Below are 17,648 nucleotides of genomic sequence, written 5' to 3'. Positions count from 1 at the left end.
TCAACCGTCAAATTCTGCATTAACACTTTCATGTTTGATAGCTGCACACCTCATAGGGTACTTTTGCTGGGCAAACAAGCGCACACAAGAACACACAAGTACACACACACACACACACACACACACACACACACACACACACACACACACACACACACACACACACACACACACACACACACACACACACACACACACACACACACACACACACACACACACACACACACACACACCCGTTGAGGCTTACTCACCCAATGAGGGAGACCATCTGCTCCACTATGTGCCTGCTGAAGGTGACGATCACAAACAGTTTCTGTATGACAAAGAAACACACAGAGAAAGAGCGAGTCAGTTACTGAACCATGAGGTCACTGCTGGGGTGCAGAACAAGGCAGTATGTGCATCATAGTTTGATCAGTAATTCCTTAACTCCCCCCCCACACACACACACACCCTACCCATTATGCCCAAGCCCATGCCTTGCACCACCAAGGCGGTTTGGTCTAAAAGTAGCCATGAAGACGCCCTTTTGTCATGAAGGGCAAGAAATAAAAGGCCTAGGCTCTATGACACATGACCAACACAGTACAGTAGGTCATCATATCACACTGGCTGGGTGTGTTAGTGTGTGTGTGTGTGTGTATGTGTGTGTGTGTGTGTGTGTGTGTGTGTGTGTGTGTGTGTGTGTGTGTGTGTGTGTGTGTGTGTGTGTGTAAAGGATGGATGGATAGAGGAGTAGAGGAATCAAAGGAGATGTGTCATTGCTTCAGCTTCAAAGGGGGTCTGGAGGCCGGCTCCTGTCCAGTCTGATTCCTGCTTAGTCTTCGGGCCAGAAGGGACAGACAGGCGACTGGCAGCCATTCTGCCTCACATTAGCCCTGTGTTCTCCTGCAGGGGGGCATGAACATGCACCCAATATTTGACCTGATTTTTGTTCTTGCCCTCTGAGTTGTTGTGGGTTACTTTATTCTTATAAACAAACATGCGCTTTGACCACTAAAAATGTGGTTTGATCCAGTAACATCTAGGCTGCCTTCAACATGGCATTAGAGAGGCTTAACCCAACAGAGCTTTTGGCGGGTCCATCATTACAAACTCATGTTGTGCAGAAAAGGATTGTTGAAACCCACAGAACCTTATTTAAAATTCTAGTCCAGATCCCAAGGTTTCCAAAGGTACTAACTATATACTGCTGAATTACAGGGGAAAGTGTATAAAATGATACATCAGACATCTAGAATTTTCCATTTTATGTAATGAAGGAGGCATAAAATGTAATCTTGGATATGAATATTTCACTCAATATAAATGTTAGAAGTTAGAAAAATATATAGTTTAATGTGAAACTGTTGAAACATTTGTTATCTAACTTAGGCCACAAGTAGTAAAGGTTGCTATGTAATTTAGTTGACGTTATTTTATTTGAAATTGAATTTGAGTTTGGGATTAGTAGAATATTTTTCGTGATGCTTTTGCAACAGGCTAAATGGTACTGATCAAATAAGGGACTGCAGAATAAAATTTGCCTGTATGGCTAAATTTAGCACATTTACATGATGGACTCAAGTGCTCATGTTTATTAATGTGCATTGTCCCTTCTCATATACAATTTATAAATATATTAAAATATTTCTGACATGCAGATCATTCTCATAAATGGACCTCGACTAAGTATTGAGTATACTGATCAGAGGTTTTAAAGTACAAATGCTGCAAATTGGTCTTTTTGGGAGAATTTTAGCAGTTTGTTAATGAGGACCACCATTAACTTCCCAGACAATTTAAAAACAATGGAAGTGTAGATTGGAAAAACAATAGGAGCTTGAAGGACACTCAAAGAGCTCAGACCTCCATCAAGGCTGTGCCCCATCTCGCAATGTTAATGAAAGTGAAAAATTATTTGTTTATCCGCCGAGTGATTTGGATCAGCTCTAAAAAGTAATGGGTTCTTCCTTGGCCTATGCTACACCCTTCCACCAAGTTTCATGAAAATCGGGCAAGTAGTTTTTCCGTAATCCTACTACCAATCAAACAAACATAACCGATGCATCACCGACAAGCATCACGATGCGTCAAATAAATGTTTCTATTAAAGCCATGCAGGATATTTAATTCATAGCTTTTCAAGCTTCAAAAACTAAATATTCTGGATACATAAAACTACAGCACTGAGCACATGACACTTCCTGAATGTGCAAAACATAACCGAATATGTAAACAGAAATGTTGATAGGCCTACATTAAATTGTCAACAGAAATTTATTTATTTATTTTAGGTTTATTTAACAGGGACAATGCACACTAATAATACATAAAGAAAATGTACAGTGTGCCAGAATTAGCCAAAAGGCTACTTTACATCTGCTACGATGTCACACCTACAAAGATAAAAGGATTATAAAAGTACATATAGGTTTCGTCCAGTACAAGTAAAATTGACTATCAATGTTAAAAGAAATAATCAAGCATATAAACAAAAATAGTTGATCAATATCAACACCAACACCAACACACACACAAGCCACACTGTCAGCCCAACAACCTCATAGGCATAGCACAATTGACACAAACACAAACAAAACACAAAAAACAATCGATTATGAGCCTGCCGATTATCGATGCAGCATCGTCCATGTCCACGATTCAATGCATCGATTATTTGATTAATTTCAAAACCTCTAGTTAATACAACACCCAGAACGTCAGCAGTCTTTGATTTGTGCTTTGTTACAGTGTTCTTGGTAAGGTTATTATGTAAAATGTCATCCAGCTCATACATGTGTTTGTTCATTTGGTTGTTAAGCCTCAGGACCTCATAGACTCAAAGGCAAAATGTTGGCAATGTCACGATAATAACAAAACTTATAATTGAGCCCTGCAACAACAAAAAAGACGGACATTAGCAGAAAATAAACATCCCCTCATTAACCCCATCTTCAGGAAGAATTTTAGAGTGATGCTCTAGCATATTGATTTTGTGCACACACATCTCTTTACCAGGCACTGACAAGTGATCTGTCATCCTACACAAAGCAAGGAGGAAGGGACAGCAAGATGGCCGACACAGGAAAGCTGACTAAGATGTCTTAAATGTGTCTGCTCGGAAACTGGTGGTGACATAGTCAGCCTCGCTGATTTCAGTTAACTGATAAGGCTGATAAGAGCTACTAACATTCTAGTCATAACCATTTTGTCGCACGCACGCACGCACGCACGCACGCACGCACGCACGCACGCACGCACGCACACACACACACACACACACACACACACACACACACACACACACACACACACACACACACACACACACACACACACACACACACACACACACACACACACACACACACACAACACAACACAACACAACACAACAAGGGGGAAGGATTATATCAGTTCTCAATAGTTTACAGAAAAGGAACACTCCTTATCAAAAACCATGAGGTGCATCAAGTGAGCTGACAGTAATGTGGAAGTAAGAACATCCTGTTGTCAACGTTCAGATTAAAAAGTCAAACGGTGTAACAAAAACGATCCTCTCATTTCACTTTTGCTATATCAAAGTCCATGTCCTCTGCCACACCTCACGCTCTTCTATCCTCAGCAAAAAGGCAAGGCTCGACATGACTTCACCCATCATGCTCAAGTGACCTGCCGCGTCACAAAAGGCGGCGACTTTAACCATTCTACGGCGGACATTCAGACGTGACGCTTAATGAGCACAAAAGGCAAAAGCAGCACAGAACAAAAAGCCTCTCCTTGGAGACTACTGAGAACACACCTGAAGCACAGGTACTAACCCAAGATCAAAAACACGCTTTGAAGCATTGAGAGTTTTACGCCCACAACACACATACGCACGCACGCTCGCGCGCACACACAAACACACACACACACACACACACACACACACACACACACACACACACACACACACACACACACACACACACACACACACACACACACACACACACACACACACACACACACACACACCTCAAAATAACTCTTGGCCCATGAGCGAGAACGTCACCTGCACCTTCTTCTAACACTTATTGTTTTCTGCTCACACACTGTAAACTACTGACTCATTTGCATTACAAGCAGAACCTGAGCTTGAAGAGAATTGAACCAAGCAGCTACAGGAGAGATTGGGGCCCCCCAGACATGCCAGAGAGCTGGGTGAAGTCTTTCTTTCCGTGAGACAGGGAGGGACACTCCCCTGTCAGTGGGGGCCCCTGGGACCCCTGGGTGTAATCTGGTACTGTGTGTGTGATTGTGCCTGCCATGCATGCAATCCCCCCGCCACCCTCTTCCCTTATCTCTCCCTCTCTCTTTCTCCATCACCTCCCACAGACAATGTTTATCAGCTTTAGCTTGCGCTTACTAGGTTCATCCCCCCCACCTTTATTCTTAATTTGGTGCAGGACAATGCTTTATGCGTATATGCTAAGGAATGAGGCAGAGTGAAAAAAAAGCTTTGCTTTTAACCCTTCCTTTTCTGAATCACAGTGAGCAAATTCCAGAGTCGAGCCCCTGACGGTAATCACAGTCACACTGCAAATTCCTGGACACAAATTAAGGATTTTACAGGATTAGAAGAAACGTTTGTAATGCCAAGTCTCCTAACAGCACTATCCTATTTAAGGGTTAGGATGTATCTTTTACTCTCCCATAAATTCTCAATCTGCTGTCGTCTGACCGGCCTACTGTACAATGTACTGGGGGTGCTGCAGCTGCAGTCACAAAATGGTTGACTCCCCCTAATTTGGCTGCACAAAATGGCCTCCTTACTACCAGTTGAATACAGTACAGCGATGCTGTGCATGACTGTGATTCATTATTTAACACACTTCTCCCTCTGAACAATATTATGATTGTATTATGATGTATGCAGATCTCAAACTTTCTAGAAAATGTCCATTTTTCTCTAGAAAAGATAGTAGGCGAGTAATACATATGCAGTGCTGGGAAAGTTTTCTTTACTGTACACAAGTCTCAACTGAAAAAATCTGCCCTGGCATTATTTACATGGATGTATAGGATTTAACTGCAGCTCACCTGAATGTGCATTTTAATGACGGCTTTCCCAATGAGCGTTGCACCAAAAAAAGTCCAGAAGGGGACTAAAAAATGTCCACATGTTATTCCTGCCAGGTCAAACAAGGGATTAGGAATCTGGGGGGAAACAACAGAGATGGTTAGACTTTATATGGTGGAAATTCACCTCAAGAAACCCAAAACTAATCATATAGAGAAAGTGCACGAAACAATATAGCACATATATTGACATTTCTAACATCTGTATTCCCTAGGCACACCTATAGAAGGGGCACAGAGAGTGCCTTGAGAATATCTGATACTTGTCATATATACATTTCATAATATCAATTTTTTTGTTTTTAGGTTGAACAGTTCAAGACTGTCCCATCAACAAAAAAAATGATTTAAACTGTTAAACCCCATAATGTGGAATATGTATTACAATAATAATAATAATAATAATAATAAATGTGTGATGTGACTTACTGAAGCACACGCCAAAATCCCAAAGAATCCGACCCTCTGGATGAGTTTCTGCACTGCTACTTTTGCTCGGGTGGCAAAGTCCTGAAAAACAGCAGAAGTAGGAATTTTAGAAAAATGTGTGATGTGAGACTTGCTGATGTTTAGCTGATATTGATCACATAGTGTATGTAAACTGTATGCTTAATATAGCCATCGCTTTATTTACAGGAGACATCTCAAACCTGCTTCACACATTTTTATCAATTCAATTTATTCTCCTAATTAATGTTGCAGAGTTTGTTGCAGATACATATCACACTGTTTTTATAAATACTGGATGATGTCTGACAGATCAGTTTAAATTGATTATTACTGACATTTCATATAATAAATTATTCACAATTCCTTTCTTGTAAATTTCAGATTGATAAGCACATTTGTTTAGATTCAAATAATTAATTGCGCTACTTAAACATTTATTAGAGCAGAGTTTTATCAAGCATTTCTGTGGAAAAAGGACTATCGCAGAGGTGTATGAAATAAATGTGTGTAGCCAACTGGAATGTTGTTTTTATAGTGATTTTGAATGAGTGCTCTGGAACACATTCAAATGCCACATTAAAACAAACGAATTTAGGATAAGATCTTAATTTGGGATAACACTGTATAATCAAATTTCTGCCTTTAGGATTTCTCCATTGTCTCTGAATGTTAATGTTTCAACTTATTCATAAGTTATTGTCTGTTTACTGACATTAAATCTTTCAATTTTATATCTAAAAACATATTGGTGTCCAAATAAAACGAAAAATGGGTGAATAACCTGTTGTTTTTTTTATTTTATCTCTGCTTGTGTTTAAATAAGTGCAAAGGAGCAGCAGCTGCAACAGGAGGATTTTCTACGTCCTGTAAATGTGCCCTCCCAAAAAAGATAACTGACAAACCAAATAATTACATCCTCAGAAATTAGATGTACAGCAGTGCAAACTGTTTCAAACCTAAAAGAATAATAATACACACACACACACACACACACATATATATATATATATATATATATATATATATATATATATATATGTATATAATAATTTAAATGGATTGTATATCGGAGTGATTTTCACTTACTAAATCTTAGAATCTGTGTTTCTAAACTCTCCCAAGTTTAGATGCTTCAGTTTAAATGATAATAATAAACCTAAATATGCACTTTTCATAATATTTGCAGTTTTATTTCTAATCTATCCATATTTACCAAACTAAATGTGAAAAGTATAAGTGATGAGGAACTCATTCCCTGCTTGTTTAATTCTATCAAATATCTAATAATAAACAACTTCTCACAGGAAAAAATTATTTATTTAAATGTTTGAATGAAAAAAGTGGGTTCCACAATTAAATTAAAGTCCTTTGCTAAATTCATGACTGTCTTGCCAGCATAAATATCTTCAAGTTCACAGCTCAAATACACTGATTCACCTGCCACATATTATAAAAGAATTGCAAGGCTTTTCTCTAAACATGCTTTATAATTTTAGCAAAGTGATAAACTGGGTTTTAGCATGTCAGTATTGAACATCTAGTACCAGTTAATTAAATTGTCACTGGGAATGTGTGAACAACAGAACAGACGTAGGTCATTCCAGTGACTCACAAATTCTTGCTTTTTCTGCTGGTCTTGCCTTATCCTTCTTGACAGCTCCACAAAAGCCTCTTTTCACAGCAATGACAGAGATTTTTCCAGCAATATACCTTTTCTGGGAAGAGGAGCCTTAATCTGTTTGGATTTGACCTAATCTAGTTCTGGGAACACAGTGGGAATGCAAAGGAGACCCCCTGATACAGGACCTTTCAGATCTTCGGATGGTTTTTCAATATCTAGGTAATTATTGAATTCAAATTCAAGGATTACTTCCACACAATGCTAGAGTTGTCATTGTTTTAATAAAATGATTTGTGTTTTGCACAGAAATGGTTTTCATTCTGGGTGGAAATCAAAACTTTTAAAACAACAACTATAAAGTATACTGAGGAGATTCAATTTCCAAAATATTCGATGCAAGATTTTTTATTTTGTAGGCCTTAATGTTAATAATTTGATCAGTAGGGAATATAGATTTTACAGCCATAAACTGCACAATCACTTTCATTTGTTATTTCTACATTTGTCTGAACTTGAAGTTGTTGCACTTTTTTTGTGAAAAGCAATATGATTATTCTTTGTTTGCAAAATGAATGTAATTAATGTAGTACTGCCTTTTTAAATGCTGTTAAGTTCACAATATATCAAAGTAATTATATTTAGGTCATATTGGATGAATATAGGCACTCACTCTTTGTATCTAAATACATATTTGTATTTGTAGAAGCCTTAAATATGTGTTTAATTAATCCTTACATAGATTTATGAAATAAATAAGCTATTTCAATGATTTCATTTAAATGTGTCTGCTATACTGTAACACATGTGCATATTATATTTTGCATATTATTCTGGCTGTATGAAGTTGTAATGTTTCACAATAAAGGCATCTTTTTGTGTCGTTCAGATTGTCCTTCAAACTTATTTTGTATTTGTGAACAAAATAGTAATGAATGTAAAAAACCTCAGTAATTAATGAATAACTGCAAATACCTTTCTTGATTTAAAAAAAAGTATATATAGTAAAATGGGATATCCTCCATTTAAAGAAAATACAGTATTTCACACTGACTGCTGTTATGAACACATAAATATGTTGGTATTAAAGCTAACATTCACCTTAAGACTCTTATAAAATTGTTTATCCTTCTTGAACCAAATCATTTATGTTTTCATAATATTTCCTTTTTCATGGAACGTTTTTCACAAAAACTTGCATCTATTGCATTTTAGAATGAAACCCAATTAGTTAGTGGTCTGTGTAATTATTTTAAGTCTAAATATCCTTAATGACTGTTTGCTGTATATGAAGTTGGGAGTTTTTCTTTTTTACCTAAAACAATATCAAATCAACTGACAATGAAAAAAAAGAAAGAAAACCTAATACAATTCATATGAACAGACAAGAATAAAATAGCTGTCTTCTTAAAAGTAAGGCCTCAGTTTCTAAAACATCATATTAATTGAAAAAAAGAGATGTGGGAGGGGGCTGGCAATACACGATCATACCTAATATGGTCAACAAAACCAGTACAGTGCTGATGACATTCTTTACGGGGTGCAACCAAGCGGACGGGAAATTTGAGAGACATGGGAGGTCGCCTAATAAGGTGGTGGGGAGCGAAGGGACACAGAATCTGATTGGTTCCCAATTTGAATTTCTGCCTCCACTGACGTCCAATCATAAAGGTTTCTCTTTGGACTAGCCTGTAGTTTTAATTCTAGCCTGTCCCCATGTGTGCATGTGTGTGCGTGCATGTGTGTGTGAGTTGCTCAGCTGGTGGGAGACAGGGAGGGAAGGAATGTGTATGGTTGGTTTACAGCTGAAGCACTGAGGACTGTGTCTGGACCAAGGACACCTGACAACTGCCGGTGTTGCAGTTCGGACAGAACCCTGCAGAACCAATCATTGCCACGGAGACGGCCTGTGAATCCCATTCATTTTCTGACATCATGACACATGCATTGTTTACATTAGGTACTTTAGTTGAGCTTTTGGCTCATGCAGTGAGAGCGAGCATGAAAATATCACCGCAGTGTGAACAAAGGGTCCCTGAGGATGAGGGGAGGGTGTAAAAGGGTGTGTGTGAACTTGTGACACTGTGATTTACTATAGTTGAACTATGTACTTGGACTCTCTCTCGATTGTGCATTTCTGGACTGGGAAAGATCTTGGATGGCTGGGGTTCAGACATCCAGACTCTGTTGTTGGCGGCTTATGGAAAATCACCATCTTTGCCAGGCAGCTTGCCAAAGGCTGCCTGTCCCCCCCCACCCCGCCAGGGCTGGGCTGGGTTTAGCAGCAATTACATTTGGTAAGATCTTGTCAAGGGTGCAGCGTCATTAAAACTGTGGAGGTTTTGGTTCCAGATTTGGCTGCCCGGCACAGATGCTTTATTCGTAGTCTGCACAGTCACCCCGCATGGAGCCTACCTCTGTGGGGAACAATACGCTCATTTAAACTGTTGTTGTGCAAATATACTTCTAACAGTCAGATTAACCAATACCTCATTTGAATAAGCAAATCACAAGTGCTCCTTAGAAACCACATTTTACCTGTTTAGTCGCGCACTCTTTACAGCTTGTACAGCCATGTGTTTCATGAGCATGTACTACTTTTGTTTATTTGATATAAAAATGGTGCAGCAATATGTGCATCATTTCAAAATAAGAAATGTACCACATCTGTTTTGATTTAATCACAGTAAATATGTAGATAAATTGGAATAGCTGGGAGTTCATCACAAAACAAGCATTTATGGAATTATGGCAAGGCCATCATTAATTGAAAATGAGATTAAATTCTTATTAGGTACATGGCAAAAACATGACTCTTATATGACTCATGACTTTATAAATACAGGAGCATGTCCTGTCCTGATAGTTTGAATATCTGTGGTTACAATTGCCAGGTGATGACAATATATTTCTTGTCCTGCACCACCTAAGTCTAAGCTTGAATATCACATTGCACTTTTATGCTTTTTTGCACTTCTGGTTGGACGCAAACTGCATTTGGTTGTCTTTGTTGTACTCTGCACAATGACAATAAAGTTGTATCTAATCTAATTGGAAAAATCCACAAGGCAAAACCAAAGAGAAGACTTGTTTTTTTTTTAAACTTGATACGGCAACCCAAAACAAATTAACAGGAAGAAATGTTTTGTTATCTTGATATATACCATAAATGGAAACAGGATCAGTTTCAAGTGTCAGGTTTTTTTCAGTTTTCTGTGACTTTTTTTTTTCTTTGTCTGTTTTAATCTGCAATGCATTATTATGTTTATTTTGAATCTGCTGAAAAATTGCTCAGAGGGATCTCTCATAAAAAAGTGGACTTTTCATTGTGAAAAAAGTTGGCCAAGCAAACACTTTTTCAGTAGTCTTTGGTAGTGCTGATGGGGTACAGAGTTCAAACAAAGACAAAAAGCAGGCAGCGACTAGGCACTCTGCTCCATGTGGAAAATTAAAGTGTCAGACAAGGAAAAATCTATGCATAGCCTATACACAAGTCAACACCCACGCACATTTTTTTCTCTCCCTCTTTCTGTGTTTTCTTTTTTTTTCTCAATGAAAGTCTTTCACACAGAAGACACACATATTCGAAGGGACCGCGAGCCCCTCAACACGAAGATGGCTAAAGTTCATCTCATTAACTCCTGACAAGCCCGCGCCTGCTCTCTCTGGCACAGGAAGTGGAGTGATTAAGGAGTTCTGACGCAATAGTCCCCTTTCAAGAAAAAAGAAAAAAAGAAGAGCTACGCATTCAAATCCATCCGACGCCCGCACGCGCACACAAGCACACACACACACAAAAATGCACCCCTGAGTCCACGTTGACAAATTCTTTAACAAGCTGTGGTTAAAGGGAAGCTGGTTTTACTCTGACTCACCCCCCTCCTTTCAAACAGTTTACTGGAAATAAAGAGGGAGGAGGAGGGAGGGGGCACTTTCAGAGAAGTCACGTGACAGGGCCGGGCAAACCACAGCACAGAGAGCCTTTGAGTGCAGTAGGCCAGGGGGGAAGGCAGGCATACGCCCAGCGCAGATGGCCCCGATTTGAGTTACAGGAGATACAATCCTGGGAGTTGGCAATCAAGAATTCACAGCATGTTAACCCCTTCGGTGCCGGATGAAAAAAAAAAAAAAAAAAAAACAAGCCAGGAAATAACTTCATTATCAAGTTGCAAGCAATCATGGACACGATCCATGCAGGATCCTCCAAGACGGTTTGTGTCGATACTGAGGATTCCTCTCCAGCACACCGAGCGCTCTCGCACTGAGCTAGAGATTTAAGAGGGGGAAAAAAAGCTGATGTTCATGACATCAGTGTCTGGAGCAGTTAGAAAAAAGCATGACTTCATTATTCTTGAATAGCTCTGTTGAATGAATGAGAAAAAAAAAACAGAGTGCTCTGCTGCTGTGCATCACGTGCACTTGTGGCAGGAAGTTGGCACATGCAGGCTGGGAGAAATACCACTGGGTTTAAGTCAAACTGCTGGCACCTACAAACCTCTGTGACTTGAGCGGAGGGGACGAAATCAGCATCTCAATCCGTCTCCGCCGCCACAGGGTGGAGAGTGTGTGTGTGTGCGTGTTTGTGTGGGGGAGAGTCTGAGCTTGTGTGTTTGGAGGGGGGTAGGGTTGAAGGGGGGTCACATCCTTAAGGACAAAATTTAACCACTTCCTGTCTAATACACAACGATCCAACGATACCGCAGTTTCTCCAATCCAATGCCAGTGGAGTCTGTTTCCTCTTTGGCCTACTACTATTGATTTTCAGCTTTCAATCAAAACCTCTGACACAAATCCACAACAGTTGAATGCCTCCGTGTCCACCTTAAAAAGGTGTAAAAAGTGGAAGTGAAAATCAGAGAGGTGTTGCGGAATCTCCTTGAGCGAAAGAGGGAACCCTGAGAACATCCGAGTAATGGTAAAAGCCCTGGCGAGAGAAAAAATGTTTCCATATGTGGCAGGTCCTTGCTGGTGCTAGCAACCTGCCTCCAGATGCTGTCCAATCACAAAAGTACACATTACATACATACACCCGGCTGCCAGATATCATCAGAGAGAGAGAAAGAGAGAGCGCAATGCACAGCAGGAGACGAACAGAGTGCGTGAGAAAGAACAGGAGCCTAGGCTGAGAAGGACAGAAAAAGAAATAATGTCAGAGAGAGAGAGCGAGACTGTGTAGTGAGACAGCAGCAAGCAGCGTCACTTCTAATCTGCCCTCGCAGGGATGCGAGAAGAACAGGCGATGCTCCTCCTGCGTCACGCTGTTAGTTTGTTAAGCTCTTCAATGTTGAGATGATCATTTAGACAAAATCTCCCCTTTCCCATGCCGCCCGGTTGTTGCTCTCTTCCACTTTGTTTTTGCAGTTTCGGTGGGAAGCGCCACTTTATCAGGGATATAAGTGATGTCAGTGCTCTCCTCTCACACATGTGGTCCGAACACCAGGGCTGCTGTTGGTGCCAACCTGCCCAGCTGTCCACAGCATTAGTAACAGCGAAACTTACAGCAGGTGCTGCACCTCTGCCCCTTGTTAACCAGCAGCACCCGATTCTTCTCAACACATTTTTCTGTGACTTCCTTTTTTCTGTTTCAGTATTAGTGTCTTAAAAGCTCACTTCAGTTTGTGTGCTGGGATTCAGCTAAACTTTGCTAGTAATGAAAAAACTGGGGGATGCAATATTTATCTTTAAAAGAAAAAAGCGGTTTACACAAATACAGCACATCTATAGGGCCGAATGTATGATTTATGAGTACTCAGTGCCTCTAGGAACTGCACGTTTTTATTTTGAGAAAACAAAAATCTAATTATTTATTTAAAGATGATTTTGTAGACTTTGAAAACATTTTTTATTAAGGGATGCTTAACATGCTGTTTGGACCAATGTCTACACACTTCAATATTAAGAGATCCAGGAAAGGCAGGAACAGCGTGAAGGAGTGTGTTTTGTGAGTATGTGATCCAGCAAAATACCTGCCGTGACACCAGTGATTGAGCTGTGGCCGGAAATGCATCATGGTTCAAAGAAAATGAAGTAATGCAATAAGGATTCCTCTGCCACTAGAAATTAATGCAGTAATTAATGGAAAGAACCAAGCCACTGGTTTGTTTCTAGAAAAATCTGGAAAATCTTGATGGCATTTTCTCCACTTCTCCACGAATAGCTAGAGTAGTTTGTGAAATATTTTTCCATTGTTTGACATGCTTTTTCATGGAACAGGGTGTCGACGCAGAATGTAATAATTGAAACGATTTAAGTGATTTGACTGAGACTTAACTGAAAAAGACATTGCTCCTAAAATCTAGAATCAAAATTTGGATTAAACATTAATATGCTCTATCCTATAGTTATACCCTTGCAGAAAGAGAATATGGTGGCATTTAAAAAAAAACAATTATTTTTTGGTGACATTTTAGGCATATAGAGACAATACATCCAGCGATACATAACAACACGGAAGACTTTTCATTTTATGGGACTAGATCATAATATCTATGTTATGACTTGTTAGAATAAACTTTTTTCCCTTGTTTCGCTTTTCTTATCCATACACAAGCATGGCCTAATATATTAGGAGGACTTATTTCATCTTGCAACCAGAGGCATAATGCTGGTTTCAGGCATTTATCCTTGCTGAATGACTGCATTATCAAAGACAGCATGCAAGTACTGAACGATTCCCATCTAAACTATGTTTGGACTGTTACTAATCCTGTATGCATGCTGAAAAGTGAAATAAATACTGGAAACAAAGCAAACTCTGAATCACTCAGTAATCCCTTGATATCTGGGACAATCTGATTAAAATAATAATTTAATAATTTATAATTTTGTTGTAAAATTCAAAACCATTTATGGATGCAGTTGTTTTACTGCACTTGACCTGTCTGACTGTTGACCCACACTGTTGGAGAAAGAAAAGCATTTCTGAGGATGAAGCCTGTGTCAGGACTGACAGGTCTGATGAAAAGGCTTGATAAAACCACATGGATGTTTCCCCTCATTCCTTCTCCTCCATTCATAATCACAAGTGGATGGAAAAATAAATATTTACAAAGACAAAAAAATAGTTGAAACATTTGCAGGGATGTTTGATATGAGATTTCTTTTTTTTTTTTACAGGGAATTTCAAAATGAAGGGCCGGAAATGGCAGGAACATTTCACCCGAATGCATCATTGCTGTTCCCTTAGTCATAGTGTTGTGAAAGCAGTTGATTCCTGCTGTAACATTGAGACGCTGAGGTGGGGCTTAATCAGTGTTACACACACACGTAATAAAAAAACTTTTAAAGGGGAACTATGCAGTTTTTTTAAAGATTAATTTACCTTAACTGAACAGCTTCGGAGTCATTGGAATGGTTATATGACTTTTTTCGTGTTGAATGGTGGTCGTCTCGCTCCCCCCTAGCGCCTGCGAGCGGAAAAACCACCCTTGCAACTTTCGCCGGCCTCAGCGTCAGGAAGTATCGCGTGATATCAGGTCTCGCAATGTAACAAATTGCTTCACGGCACTGCACCCATACAGGAACCGGCAAAAAAGAAGCAGAAAGGTAGGAAAGCATTGTCGGAGGAACAGAGAAAGAGGAAACGGCAGACTGACCGAGCCAGGAGTCAGACACGAGTAAACATCGGACCTGCGTTTTCAGAATGGGGAGAACTGAGACAAACAGAAGACTGCAAATCCGATGCTGACTTGGTGTTCTTGCTGTTGCACTTATAAGTATCTTTGGGATAAACTCTGTTAAATCTTTGTATTTCTTGTTATTGTGACCTCAGGATGTTTGCTACTGTCTGTAAAGGTTTTTATTATGATCGCTGTCTGTTACGGGCTTACTAGCTAGTTTACTAGCTGTCTACCTCAGTGGACATGGCTCTGTGCATTCGCCGGCTTCTATGAAAACAAATGCACATGACCAGAGGGAGAAGATGGGAAGGGGGAAGAGTCGCCAACGAGTTTTTACAACAGTGTTGCCAAATATCTATTCCGAAGCTGTAGGGGAAGCTCTATAGAGAAACCTGCGAGCAAAAAGCAAAGAAATTGCCAAAACTGCATTGCGCCTCTTTAAAGGGATACTTCACCGATTTAGCATTCAGCTTTGTATCAGTAGAAACCCGATAGTATTTCTGAATGACCGTGCCTCCCTCCCTCATGTCCCCCTGAGACGAGAGATTTCTGCATTTGGGGCCTGGAAAAAATCTTCCGATGACGTAAAATGACGGTTTTTGCGTCATTGGAAGATTTTTGGGCCAGAGGCAAAGGACTACAGCCAGTAGTAGAATCTACTTCCGTATGTTTTCAACACGCCCACAGGGGGTTGGACTGCCGAGTCTGGCCGAGGTATTCCGAATGAAAACGACTGTCAGCCATCTTGAATCTTCGCTAAACAGGCTCTCGGTTTTCAGCAGAAAACATTTACAACAATTATCTGCATTCAAACTACCGGACGTGGTGTACCACCGGGTACATTGGGTACAGATCGGAGAATATGGAGGAAACGTTATTACAGACGCAATACCGGCACACTACGTGGAGCTTCGCCTGCACGGAGACCAGCGGTGTCGCTCAATGCCGCGCAGCGGCTAGGGGACATCCTCATCGGCTAGGTCGAAAGCTAACGCTAGCTGTCCACCTGTCCCAGCCATCCTGCTTGCAAGTGTCTGCTCATTAAACAACAAGCTGGACTACATCCTCCTTCAACGAAACTCCCAACGTGAGTTCAGTGACTGCTGTGTTTTTGTTGTTGTGGAAACATGCCTGAACAACAGTGTACCGGAACCGGGACTATCTAGCTACCAGGCTGCCCTCGCCGGCCCGTGGAGGTGGACTGGTGTAGAAATAAAATCCAACTAGCTACTGCTAACTGCTGGTGGAGCTTGTGACTGTTAAATGCCGACCATTCGACATTCCACGCTAATTCACGCCTGTGTTTATACTCTGTGTTTAGCTACACCAATGCTAGTATGCGTTAGCTGAACTTTACGGATCCTGCTTGCAAGTGTCCGCTCATTTAGACCACAAACTGGACTACATCCAACTTCAACGACACTCCCAACGTGAGTTCAGAGACTGTTGTGTTTTTGTTGTGGAAACATGCCTGAATAGTGTACCGGACTGTCCAGCTACCAGGCCTGCTAGCCCTCCGAGCTAGAGATGCTCTGTCGCCAGGTAAAAGAGGTGGGCTGTGTTAACACAGAGTGGTGCAGAAATGTGGTGATTTGTATCCATTTAACTGCTAACTGCTGGTGGAGTTTGTGACTGTTAAATGCCGACCATTCTACATTACACACTAATTCACGGCTGTGTTTATAGCCCACCAAGCGCTAATGCTAGTATGCGTTAGCTGAACTTTACGGAGCCTATAAAGTGTGTGTACTAAATGTAGCCTGTTTTTATATAATGTCGTTTTTATATATGTTAAATGTGTAACACCACTTGAGTCACGATGAAACGTTGTTTCGTGTATATGGTTGAAATGACAATAAAACACGCTTGAGTTGAGTTGAATGCCTCTGTCGGTCTGTCAAGCGGTAGGCGTGGCTTGGGAGTGGACTCAAAGCAACGAAGCAGGTGCATTCTGGGATTTGGTGTTTTTCATCCATATAAGACCAAAACACATTTTCTGGCTTTTCTCGGCCTAGAAGGCACCAATTTCAATTTTTTTTTCACATTTCTACTACATAAGTGACCCAATTTAAAGATATATTCAGCTTTCCAGCGGTGAAATATTCCTTTAAGGTTTCAATTGAAGATTGTAACGGCCGATTTTGAAAAATACTAAAACTCAACATAGTGTGCACCAGGTGTGTGTGTGCATGTGTGGATAGAAACGCGACAGTAAATAAGGGCAATACGCTGTAAAGACTCAAACACTGAGCTGAAATGGAAACACTGCGCTGCAACATGTGTCATTCGATTTAAAGCTATAGTGCGTAGTTTTCCCCATGAGGAATTCTAAGTAATGACAACGACACTGTCGGCGCGTCCACATGATACAAGCCTTCCGTTTTCGCGCACCACCCTCACCCCTTCGCCACGCAGTTGCAAATAGCCAAGGAGGACACAGATGATTAAAAAAACATGGACTCTTCAGAAGAGGTAATTATCTTCACTTGAGTTTCTGCGCGGGAAAGTCACCGGACGACACAATCTTCTGAACATCCAGAGAAATCCAGAGAGTTGTGTGGAGCGGATAGTCTTAATTAGCTTTGTAGCAACTCATTTGGCAATGGCTTGAATGTAACGGACGCTCATTAATATCAAAAAGTTACACACTAAAGCTTTAAAGGTATTCATTTTTAAGGATTCTGTTATTCTACAGTATTTAAAAACTTTAAAAAATGACTATCCGAATCCCAAAAAACAAAATACCTACCCAACGAATAATTAAACCAAGAGTTGAATATTCGGGTACCATATCATGATAGATACTGTTAGGCCCGTGCTTCAAATTATACGGTGAATTTTTTAGGCCATAC

General features: G+C 40.3%; 1 protein-coding gene across 1 annotated transcript in view; it reads right to left on the bottom strand.

Moving 5' to 3' along the window:
• Nucleotides 1–17,648, bottom strand: part of LOC120544198 (vacuole membrane protein 1-like) — a 60,599-nt gene that overhangs the window by 15,172 nt on the left and 27,779 nt on the right. The window contains exons 8-10 of the mRNA XM_039777811.1: nucleotides 5,539–5,619; nucleotides 5,071–5,187; nucleotides 255–316 (exon numbers count right to left, since the gene is read on the bottom strand). Of these exons, the coding sequence (XP_039633745.1) occupies nucleotides 255–316; nucleotides 5,071–5,187; nucleotides 5,539–5,619 (260 nt within the window). The remainder of the gene's footprint in view (nucleotides 1–254; nucleotides 317–5,070; nucleotides 5,188–5,538; nucleotides 5,620–17,648) is intronic.

Source organism: Perca fluviatilis, chromosome 16 (assembly GCF_010015445.1).
Source record: "Perca fluviatilis chromosome 16, GENO_Pfluv_1.0, whole genome shotgun sequence".
NCBI lineage: Eukaryota > Metazoa > Chordata > Actinopteri > Perciformes > Percidae > Perca > Perca fluviatilis.
Note: the sequence above shows the minus strand (reverse complement) of the source record. Positions and strands in the feature narration are given on the sequence as shown.